Genomic DNA, 11619 nt, shown 5'->3' on the forward strand with positions numbered 1-11619 from the left:
ACTGATACCAACGATGCCAGTGTTAGTACGACTGAAGAACGCGACTCCACGATTGTAACAGAGCCTTTATTTTTTTTACTGCAAAATACAAATACCAGCACATTTCTGATCTACATGATGGACTGCGACAATTTTTTTTTCAATCATTTTTCTGAGAAACGTTTGCCTCCAGGTGGCGACAAAGTCCAGCTTATGTCGCGAATATCTGGTCAGATTTGCTCTCGTGCGACAGTTCAGGCAGTTACGATTAAATAGTCAAACCAAACACACACGCTTGTTAGTTCACGCCCCTCCAGGGAGCGACTCCGCCCCGCCCTGACTCCGCCCCGTCAGGCGCCCCACGCCACTTGCTCGAGACAAGACAATCCTGCGAGTCCACCCGAGACCGAGGGCGAGCGCCCGGCTCTCCCACATAGCGAGTGCAAGAGTCCAGCATACGACAGAGTTACGACAGAAACGCGTGCGAGACAGAATGTCGGGGCTCTGCCCACCTGTTCCGACCTAGCACTAGTCAACCAGACGCAAAAGGTTCTGAAGTGATGCAGGGTGAAGGTCCGAGCAGTCGCTTCAGATATCTTGTCACGTTGAGCGTCGGCCACAAGGGGGCGATGTTAGCACGTCAGCTTCGGCGCGGTTCTCCCCGGTGCGCGGCAAACAGCGTGCTAGCTTGAACAGCTTCGGCGTATCGGGCAAACATCCGGGCGTCGGACTGAGAGTTCGAGCTCCAAATATACACTTTTCATCCAAAATATTCAAATGTGAAGAACCTCAGCCGCCGCTGCCGCAAAACAAAACTGCAGAGAAAAGAGCGCCAACATGGGGAAGACATGCGGTCGGGAGTTCAGCGCCGACGACTTGTCTCTCTGGAACGGTTCTGGTTTCCTGAAGTTCTGGTCTTCTTGCAAAGTGCTTTCTCCTTCCGCTAATGCTAGCAGCGCTCAAACTTCTCCCGAAGCCTCTCACGTCACACGTCCTCGCTCCTCCTCTCCCTGACCTTGTCACATGACCTGCCCGCACCCCCCCGTGGCTCTTCGCCACGTCCCGACATCCTCACCTTCAGCGTCTGTTCAGGAAACACCAGAAACGTTCCGGAGAAACATCTGCCGTGTCTGGGCGGCGAAAATAAACACGGCCGCTCGCAGGGAAGGCTTTGACGTTAAAAATAGTCTGATAAATAAATAAATAAGTTGAGCGCAATAAATTACTCGTTTTGGGGGTTCGATTCCTCGATTGACGTCGTCTGGCAGCTGAACCAACGCGACCGGCCGCGAACACGTTTCACACACACTCGGTACAAGAATACGATAATGAGAATACGGGTAACACTATCAGGTGAGTGAGCGGGAGCCACGCCCCCTGCTGGCCGCCGCGCCATCATGTGGCCCAGCCCTCCGACAGCCTCATGCGCTTGACCGAGGGGCTGTGCCGCTCCTCCTGGCCGCTCAGGGGTCGCAGGAGGAAGGCGTCGTTGGCGTGGCGATCCTCGCGCTCCTCGCTGCCGTCGTACGAGCTGCCGCAGCTGGAGGCGCTGTCACCGGGCGAGCGGCCCGCCTCCTTGGGGCCCCTGCCGGAGCCGCAGTAGCCGACTGTGGCTCCCACCATCCCCAGGCCGCGGTCGCGCGGCGGCGACGCCGGCTCCGACTTGATGTGGAGGTTCTGGTGGCTCGGAGGGAGGTTCAGGTTGGAGGTCTGACACAGGTTCCTGCCAGGAAGAAGAAGAAAGCGATGTTCAGGTGTGGACGGTGACATGACCGGCGGCTCCTCACCCCATGTGTCCCAGCGTGGGACTCTGCAGGCTCTGCATGGGCCAGCTGCTGACAGCGCCCAGGGCGGAGCCTCCGTATCCGGACAGGGAGGCCAGCTCGCCGCCCAGAGAGAACTCTGCCGAGAGAAGCGGGATGAGCACGGCGGCGGCTCCGGGGGGCGGCGGGGGCCACTGACCTGAGTATGGGGACGAGCCGTCGGACGGGTACCCGGCCAGGCCCTGGGCGGCCACGGCAGGGGTGGGCGTGCTCAAGGTCTGGGCCGTCTGCGAGTGGTTGACTCTCTGGTTCTGAAAGAGAGCTGTCAGTAAAGCCTCCCGTCACCACGGCAACGCGGACGCCGTCACGCTCACCATCGGGGTCATGCCGCTGCACTTGCTCGGAGGCATCAGGGGTCGGAGGTCGGGCTTGCGGCTCATCTGTGGGGGCGGGCTCTTGTCCTGCAAGCCCTTGGAGAGGCCAGCAGGGGGCAGCATGGTCGGGGACGGGCAGAAGCCGCCGTTTCCTGGATCAAAGAGGAAGTTACTCAAACTCTCCTGACACCCGGCGGCGGCTGCGGGACTGAAACAGGAGGAGAACTCACCCATGGTGACCCCTGACCCTGGCAGCTCAGAGCCCAGAAGCCCCGAGTTCCCGTTGCTGGGGGGCCTCTGGGGGGACATGCTGCTCCTCTGCAGCGACGGGTGCGACAGCGGCAGCAGGTTGTGGTTGGCCACGGCGCCCCCCAGGCCCTGGTGGGGGTACAGCAGGCCGCCGGAGTTGGCTGCCGCCATGGAGACGCCCATGTCGTAGCTGGAGGGGGGGAGACCCTGGAGCACAGAGGGGCGGAGTCACTGAGTGAGCCGGTGAGTGGGTGAGTGAGTGAGTGAGTGAGTGAGTGAGTGAGTGAGTGAGTGAGTGAGTGGGTGAGTGAGTGAGTGAGTGAGTGAGTGAGTGAGTGAGTGAGTGGGTGAGTGAGTGAGTGGGTGAGTGAGTGAGTGAGTGAGTGGGTGAGTGAGTGAGTGGGTGAGTGAGTGAGTGAGTGAGTGAGTGAGTGAGCCGGTGAGTGGGTGAGTGAGTGAGTGGGTGAGTGAGTGAGTGAGTGAGTGAGTGAGTGAGTGAGTGAGTGGGTGAGTGAGTGAGTGAGTGAGTGAGTGAGTGAGTGAGTGAGTGAGTGGGTGAGTGAGTGAGTGGGTGAGTGAGTGGGTGAGTGAGTGAGTGGGTGAGTGAGTGAGTGAGTGAGTGGGTGAGTGAGTGAGTGGGTGAGTGAGTGAGTGAGTGGGTGAGTGAGTGAGTGTCAGTAAGTGTGGGTGAGCGGGTGAGTGGGACTCACGCAGAGTCTCTGGCGGCTGATCATCATGTCGATGTCCTCGTTGATCTTGCGGTACTTGTCGTCCGCCTCGGGGCTCTGGCCAGCAGAGTCGTCCGCCTCGATGTCGGGGCTCTCGCAGCCGTTGATGCCCTTCTTACGCAGCGTCTGTGGAGGCAGAGGCATGTTGTAATGCACCGGCCCGCCACTGGGCGGCGCCACAGCACCAGAGTTGCCCAGCGACGACCGTCACGACGATCAGAAACAATCTCGTTACTATGAGATGACGCAACAGACCACAGAGTGTCACGAGGCTCCGTCATGAGGGCCATAAAAACTTTACTGTGATCCGAGAGTCGAGCGCCGCTGGACCAGCGCGGAGCGGGTCACGACCCCAGAGCTCCTCATTCAGCCCGCAGGAGCGGAGTTTGGGACCTCACGCACGTGCCCGTCTCCCTATCCTTGTGGGGACCGCTCCCTCCCTTTCCCCAGCCTCTCACCTGAACCAGGACCAGACTGGAACCCAGTTAGAGTCACCCTGTTACTTTGATGTTTTCATCCTCAGTTGAAGCTTGTAGGGTCCAGTCAAATGGTCCCCACAAGTCAAGCTAAAGCAGGCGCGCGCGCACACACAGCAGCTGCTGGTGTGTTTGTTTCACCACTTCACTGGTCCAGTCATGTCCACCTGTTGCTCCGCAGAGGGGCGGGGGAGGAGGGGGGGTCTGGGTCAGGGGATTTCGGGGGGAGAGACAGGTGGGGTGTCTGACCAGCTGGGGGGGGGTCAGAGGGGGGAGGGACGACCGTACAAGGTTGTTTTTCACTCCGGAGGCTGCCAACACTTCGGAACCCACGACCCCCCTCCAGGCCAACGCTCCGCGCCGAGCCTCTCACAGATAAGGATCCGACCGCAGCCAGGTCATAGGAAGACGCCGCCGCGACTCCTCATCCAACCGGTCCATCCTGACGCCGCAGGAACCTGACGTCACCGCACATTCCAGCAGAGCCGGGAATCGAACCCGTGACCTTTTGAGTGTGGTCACCTCCAATCACCAGAGAAAGGGGACTGATACATGGCAGGAAGTGTGTGTGTGTGTGTGTGTGTGGCTTCTTCCTCCCGCTGCTCGCCGACACACACAGTCATTCACATGCTCGCAGCCCGTCAGCTCTATTTTTAGCGCACCGCTCTATTTTTAGCTCGCAGCCCATTTCCAGACCCGAAGTGGGCGGAGCCTCCGAACTTCATCTGGTTCCAATCGGGCCGAGAAACACCAGCAAGCAAAACAAGAGTAGAAGTGAGGAATGTAGAACTGCTCCAGGCTATTTATACACACACACACACACACACACGCAGACATACGCTCGCGGAAACAAAGGAGTCTCTCTTCAGCTGAATTCCTGTCCAGCACATTGCTTCTCTGCGAGCGTCTCGCGCTGTTATATCACGGCCCATCTTCGCTATCAGATGTGGACTCTGCGAGCTAACGGCTAAGCTATGAAGTGGCGGGAATCCACCCTCCACACTCGCGTGACAGCACACCTGCGCTAACGTCGCTGAAACGCGAACACCAGGAGGAAGCGAAGCCAGAAAAACACACAGCCCCAGCAGCTAAGGTGCTAACGCAGCTCAAGTGCAGAGGCCAGGAGCAGCCACACGTGTGCGGACCGAGCAAAAGCGCTAGCGCAGCCCAGGTGCTAAACATTGAGGCTGTAAATGCTGGCACCAAAAGTTGCTTGCAAAGTGCTGAAGCGCCACCAGCGTCGCACGGGAAGTTAGCCTAGGCAGTCACGCGGCTGATCGAGCTAGCAAGGCTAAATGGCCGCAGAGCTACAGCAGCTTCCACGCACAGGTCGGGCTGTGACACGATGCACTCTGGACTTCAAAAACCAACCAAACCAACGTTAGCATCAGATATGCAGCAGCAAGTCTTTAGCAATGAAATGTCGACATAGCAGGAGATATGGTTACAGTATCGCGCGAGGACGTACACGCTCCAGAACAGTGGCGATGAGTTCAGGTGCGGCCGGTGAACCAAAGGGCCACCTCTCTCCGCGCAGCGATTACACTAACCAGATAAACGGGATTGTGGGGATTACGGGAGATTACACGGCATGTAAACCTGGTTCTGACGGCGAGAGGCCATGAGGTGGGCCGCGTGTGGGGGCGGTTCCCACGCTGGCCCGCACGTCAGTCAGGGAACCTGAGATTAGCATTTGACATACGGCTAACAACGTCAAGCTATGATGGCGCCGCTGAAGAGCTAGCTCATCTCTCCACACTAACAGCGCTAGCGCTACCCAGCCGTGCAAGTCGCAGGCTGAAGCAACGGGTGTGGCCACAGGAGAAGCTACTTCCTGTGAAGCAGCGGTGTCCTGAAACCACCGCCGCAGGTTCTCAAGCACCTGCGGGAGATTAGCGGCGCTGCCAGACTCGCCTCAACTTTGACCTGCTTAAGCTAGGAGCGTGTTTGATGCTAACGCTGTTGCATAAGAGTCTTGGTGTCCCGCTGAAGCTCTGGTGAACGGCATCAGCGGGAAGTGAGGTCACGGTGGTGGGACTCACGTCTACGATGTCGGCGTTGGTGCGGCTCTCGTGCGGCTCGTTGTACTCGGTGTACTTGAGCAGCACCTTGTCCATGTCGGTGCTGGCGTACTGGAACAGCTTGTTGGTGCTGTTGAAGATGATGAGCGCGATCTCACAGTCGCACAGGACGCTCAGCTCGTACGCCTTCTTCATCAGGCCAAACTTCCTCTTGGTGAAGGTCACCTGCGGGCGGAGGGAGCGCGTCACACACACACGGACTCTCACTGTGAAGGACAGCGTGACCTGACGTCAGATGTGGCCAGGCTCTTATTTTGAAAGCTGTTATTTGGATGGGAATGACCGCCTTTAATTTGAAGGCAAATTTATCTACAGGCCGTAACTTTGAAAGATCTGTCAGACTGTATGGGCTTTTATTCTGAATACCATCTCCATGGCATTTACTGTGAAGGGCATTGTCAGAGAAGCATGTGGGGTATATCTGGGCTTTTGTTCCAGGCTCTTCATATGAAACACCTTTGTCCAGGACTTTTATCTTGATGGGAGTAATGAGCTTTTAATTTGAAGGTTGCTTGTACTATTTGATCTAGAGGCCATTATTTCTGACTGTAAACTTTTATTGTGAAGGATGTCGTCAAAGAATCTTTTATTTTGAAGTGCAGTTTTATTTTGAAGTGCACGACCTTTCACCGCTGCATCAGGGTGAAAGGTCGTGCCCGCCTCCCTGCTGCTAAGGTCTGTCTCAACAGGAAGTGAGGTCCTGCGTGTGTGAGCAGGACTCAAGCCACCACATCACGGCGTGCGTCTTACGTGTCTGTTGCGTTCGTCTATGATGCGGGCGATCTGGATCTTCTTCCTCCCCATCTTCGTCCTCCTCGTGTGACTTCCTCTCTGGACTCTGTGACGCTGTCAATCTTCTGCAACGCAAACAGACAGACAGACAGACGTCAGCGGCGGCGATAGGCGGACGGACGGGTTCTGCCGCGTCACGCCGTCAGGTGTGTGCGCGCATTCTTCTGTCGCTGTGAACACCCTGGTCATGTGACCTCCTGCCGACACAAGCGTGCGCCCAGAGTCTGAGGCGTGTGTTTTCATTGGGTGTGCGTGTGTTCATCGGCCGGTCACATGGGTGTGTTATTGTGGCACTTTGTGTTTTGTGTTTCCAGGCTTGTGTGTGTGTGTGTGCGTGTGAGGCTGCAGTCGTAGCGTGCGTGTCCATGTGACCTGTGTCTTGTGTCTGGTCGCGTCTCTAATCTGATCCGAGAGTTAACAGGATCTTCACACACAAGCGCACGCGGCGCTCCATCTTCCTCGCCTGGCTCACGCGAACATGGGCTCCTCGGCCCCCCCTGCAGGACGGGAGGACGGCTGCGTCCTCGGGATTCAAACACACCTGGATGACAGCAAACCTCCGGAGCCGCGGTATTTTTAGAGCTCACGCTTCCAAAAATAAAGAGCTGAACTTTCTACCCAAACACGACAGACTGGAGTGGGACTGGCGTCTCGCCAGGACCAGGACCAGGACCAGTCTCCTCTCACCTGGTCCTCATGGTCAACAGTGTTCCCGCTGTAGTCCTCGTCAGTTCTGCGAGGTAACAGTGGCTGAAGAACATGGTCCTGTTTGGACAGATCTGGATCAGAACCGGGTCACTAGAAGAGACTCTCCCCCAGGACCAGGACTTTGATGAGGACGACATGAAGCTGAGACCACCCCACCCAGCTCTTTGCTGGTCCACACACTCGGACCTTCCTGTGTGAGACTCCACATCAGGAACACTTTCATCTGGACCGTCCTTGTCGTCCTCGGTTGCTTCAGGCTGCTGGTTGTAGTGTTGAGGATCACATCTGGACCAGGACCAGGACCAGGACCAGGACCAGGACCAGCACCTCCAATGTTTACTACCTCAACGCCACGCCCACACCAAGCCCCTGCTGCTGCCACACAACCCCACACCTGAAGTAATGCTGCTTCTGAGTGGAACTTCAGTTGCCCTTCGTAGTACTTCATACTACCATCAGCCCTTCAGAGTAACGTTTTCACACAAATACTACTGCACACACTTCCTTCGCGCTGACTACTGCTGATCACTGGGACACACAAGTATCAGGACGTCAGCTCCACAACACTGGTCACATGACCGGCCCGGACACACTGGTGTCAACAGGAAGTAGACGTTTGTGTGAGAACACCGGCCTGGAGAGCCAAAATCCTGCCGATGTTTCGTTTACCGTTGTTGTTGTTTTGGTCCTCACTGAATCGGAAAACGACAACAAACAAAACGCTGAGAAAAGAGTGACGTTATTCCACGTGATAACAGTGTGGTTTGGACGTGGACAGGGGATTATTCACACCTGGGCTTGGTCCCGGGCCGCGGCCTGGAACACGGACTGGCTCGCACATGAGACTCCCCGAAATGCTGCCCAACTCCAGCAGAGCTCTGAGAGGGGGGGGGGGCAAAAACTAGACACTTATTGGAGACTGAGCAGCTCTGATTTCTTCCCAGTCTGACGGGACCCCAAGTTCACCGACTGCAGCCCTGGCGCCATCAACAAACACGTTCACGTCAAACTCCCGTCATCTCCGCCGCTCACACGTGACCGCGGAGCCCGAACTCCAACTGGACCCGGTTCTTACCGACTGTTGGAGGAAAGTCCAACTCTTCTGATCCCGCATGTGTTCGGAACCGCAGCGGAACCAAAGTTGTCGGGCCGTTCCTGAGAGTAAAGTCCACCGGTCCCGGTCGGAGCAGGCCAGTCCGCGCGGTCACGACTACGATCAGCACCAGACCCGAACACAGTGACACTTCAACGCAACACAAGGGGCGTTCACGTCCCGCGAGGAGGGAGGAGGAGGCGGGGGAGGCGGAGGGCGGGAGGGAGGGAGGGAGGGGGAGGACCGCTCGCGCCGTCCCGGTTCCGCTCACCTGCTCCGGCTCGGTGTGCAGGTCCCCGACCAGCGGTTCGGTCCCGCCTCGGATCCTGAGGGCGCTCGCGCCTCGTCGGGTCAGCAGCACCTGGAAAGTGACGTCACAGCGGCAGCCATGAATAGACCGAACAGCCTCTGCCGCGGCGAACGAGAGAAACATTCATTGCCAAACTTTTGTTCCAAGTTTCGCTTTCAGCGCGTCCGTCCTTGTCTTCAGTCTCCGCTCAGGAGAGCGCGAGTGGCGCGCCTGTGCCACAGCGGCATCTGCTGGACGAGTTGGGCGCTACACCGCTGACGCGTCTCGTTGTCTCAGGTTACTTTGAGTCATTCAGAAACCAGCCGGCTGAAACGAGTCTCTGCGTGTTTCCCGCTTCCTCCTGACAGCGCACTCGTGTGATGCGACAGTACAACAGCGCGATGAATTGGACAGTGGCGGGAAGATGTGTGTGAAGATGAGAGACACGTGGTCATCTGCTGAACTGCAGGGTTGATCCCAGCGGGAGGTGAAGAGCGCTTTGCTCAAGAGACGGGAGCCGGCCCCAGAGGTCAGAGGTGAGAGCGCCGTCCGGAAGGTTCCGCCGGACGGGAGTGCAGTCGGGTCAGAACCAGCAGCTGACGTGGGAGCGGCAGCTGACGAGCAGCTGAAAACCGCCGGGATTCAACCCGACACCTCTGACACATTCCGCTGGAAACATTCACGAGGGCCAGCCGGAGGGCCCGCTCCTTTTACGAGCCCTGACCCAAGAGGTCCGACCCGGCCCAGACGCAACGAGACACGCGTGTTTGTCAGGACGCGAGAGCCACTTTGTAACGCTCAGACGGAACGGCGCGCCGCTAGGTGGCGCTGATTCCAGCATGAGGTCACATGATCACGTTCGTCTCCAGGACTCACTGTGCTTCATGTAGCCATTAGCCCTGCAGTGCAGCTACATGCTAGCGGTGGCGTGAGGGTCCGGATACGTCGGCACTCCAGTCCCTTCACTCGTGAACCAGAGCTCCGCGGCGTGATCCTCGTCGGCTCAGGGGCCAGGTCAGCCAGCCGTTGCCATGGCGACACACCAGCCACGTCTTCTGGGACGCCCAGTTTTAGCCACCGCAGTGACCCAGTCTCAAGCGGCCCACTGCAGACCCAGCTCTCCGCCGCCCCCACATCGACATTCACGGCGCCGAGCTCCGCAGCCACGGCCGACCTTGGGACGCCAGAGAAGCAGAAGCGGGACTCACCAGGCTTGACGTGGTCTCGGGCACCTGCAGGTCCAGCTGAGGTCTCGGGGCTCCTGGAGTCCAACAGGAAGAAGCGAGGGCAGAAGGAAGAGCCAGACCAGCTGGCTTCCAGCAGGACCAGAGCGGGTTTGAGCTGGGAGCCCAGCAGCTGAGCTCCTGAGACCCTCCACCCCTCTGCACGCCCCGCCCCGCCCCGTCCCCCTCGTCCCGTCAACACACACCCGTCGACCTCCAGAGTGTGTGAGAGGAGTCGCTCACCTGCTGCTGCCCGTCACTGGTAAATATAGCTGCGAGGTGTTAGTCTGTGTGGGTGTGTGTGTGTGTGTCTGCCTTCCCCTGACTGTGTGTTTCAGGGTCTGTGCATGCGTGCGTGCGAGCGTGCGTGTGTGTATCTTTGCTAAAACGGTGAGGTTTGTCTGCCATAAGACCTGGACTTTCGTGAGCGCATGAATGTCAACCTGGTTGAGCTGTCCTTGTGGGGACCTTTCACCAGTCCCCACAAAAACCCAATCCAGGGTAAAAACTTCAGAATAACTGGGTTCCAGCCTGGTCCAGAGTCCTGGTTCAGGTGAGCCATGTGTTTAGGGGGAGAGGCTGGGGAAAGGGTGATGGCCGGGAGAGGAGGTCCCCACCAGGAGAGAGAGACAAGCATGTGTGTGTGTGAGAGAGAGAGAGATCAGCTGTCCCAGATTCTTCAGGTTTCACGTCTCACTGACGGAGTCGGGGTCACAGTTGCCACATACAAGTGGACTTCCTGTTCAGACCTTCAGAATAAAGTCCGAGCTCCCAGCTGCAGCCTCAGGAAGGAGGACGCCGGCCCAGGAACTTCTTCTTCAAACGTTTTTACGACGCGCTTTTGTCCGGAGGTCAAGGTTCGCTCCTGCAGAGGTCACGGGTCAGGACTCCACCTGGAGCGTCCGGCAGCTGCCGAGCTGCCAGTCACGGCGGACCAGCTGCGGAGACGCTTCACGACGCGCCCCCACCACGCAGAATCCATCCCAAAAAGGCAGCGATCAGCGTGGAAAAAGATTTATTCCAAAATAAATATCGACATCAAAGAGTGCAGAAAGCTGCGTGGAGGCGGGCCCCGCCCATCAGGGGCCATCCGCCGTCATGATGGACACAAACTCCTCCTGGTTGACTGGAAAAGCAGACAGAACGTCACTACGACAGTCGTGTGTCCAGCAAGAAGACATCACCCCGACAGACAGTTTCTCTGCAGCGAGGAAACACCCAAATGTCGACGTCTGATTGGGGAGAGGTTTTCCCCGGTCCTCGCTTGCTGGACCACGGTACATTCGGTGACCCAGTTTATTCATTGATGTCTTCACAATGTAAAAATCTAACAAATACCGACAAGTGGTTTTCTGACACCAGAGTTACTGATGTATTTTCGTGTATTTCTCATGCATTTTTCACGTCAATTGACACGTTTGGAATCAGAAAGACGTTGATAAAATAACGTGCAGTTACAAGACATTATCACAAGATGGCGACATAAACACTGTCTGCGGAAGTTAGTAACTTGTTTTTTTTCATCATTTTACAGTGAAAAACGGACCTTCTCGAAGGTATAATTCGAAGATAAATGTTACAGGGTTTCCTGCATGTCTTGTGAAGTGGGCCACAACTGAAGGCTCCAGCGGGCGGAGCTTGACCGACCCGAATGGGCGGAGCCTGCGCTGACACCGCGAGGCGTTGTTGTTGTTGTCACTGCCTGATCTGGTCCGCCGGAAGTTCCGGGACTGGAACCGGAAGTTGCGCATGTTTTACCAACGGACGTTCGCTGGTGAGCGCATGCGTCCATGGTTATATCTCGCAAAGGTGATGATTCTGTTTTTTTAATCCAGCATGATTGGATCAATACACATTTCAAGCT

General features: G+C 57.2%; 2 protein-coding genes across 6 annotated transcripts in view; both read right to left on the reverse strand.

Moving 5' to 3' along the window:
• Nucleotides 1-50: 50 nt before the first annotated feature.
• LOC128767178 (myocyte-specific enhancer factor 2C-like) lies at nucleotides 51-9874 on the reverse strand. Of its 5 annotated transcripts, none has more exons than XM_053879037.1 (9): nucleotides 9741-9874; nucleotides 8515-8604; nucleotides 6401-6507; nucleotides 5612-5815; nucleotides 3076-3219; nucleotides 2347-2572; nucleotides 2117-2268; nucleotides 1767-2053; nucleotides 51-1702 (listed from the first exon to the last, which is right to left on the reverse strand). In XM_053879037.1, the coding sequence occupies exons 3-9, from the start codon at nucleotides 6452-6454 to the stop codon at nucleotides 1375-1377; spliced, it is 1395 nt and encodes a 464-aa protein (XP_053735012.1). In that variant the 5' UTR covers nucleotides 6455-6507; nucleotides 8515-8604; nucleotides 9741-9874; the 3' UTR covers nucleotides 51-1374. The 5 variants fall into 5 exon arrangements, with proteins under 5 accessions (XP_053735012.1, XP_053735021.1, XP_053735028.1 ...); XM_053879046.1 differs by lacking the exon at nucleotides 9741-9874 and adding an exon at nucleotides 8689-8740; XM_053879053.1 differs by lacking the exons at nucleotides 8515-8604; nucleotides 9741-9874 and adding an exon at nucleotides 8226-8407 and having other exon boundaries at nucleotides 1767-1881; nucleotides 1942-2053.
• Nucleotides 9875-10753: 879 nt separating this feature from the next.
• Nucleotides 10754-11619, reverse strand: part of cetn3 (centrin 3) — a 3659-nt gene continuing 2793 nt past the window's right edge. The window contains exon 5 of the mRNA XM_053879143.1: nucleotides 10754-10881. Within this exon, the coding sequence (XP_053735118.1) occupies nucleotides 10835-10881 (47 nt within the window). The 3' untranslated portion in view covers nucleotides 10754-10834. The remainder of the gene's footprint in view (nucleotides 10882-11619) is intronic.

Source organism: Synchiropus splendidus, chromosome 1 (assembly GCF_027744825.2).
Source record: "Synchiropus splendidus isolate RoL2022-P1 chromosome 1, RoL_Sspl_1.0, whole genome shotgun sequence".
In the NCBI taxonomy this organism is placed as follows: Eukaryota; Metazoa; Chordata; class Actinopteri; order Syngnathiformes; family Callionymidae; genus Synchiropus; species Synchiropus splendidus.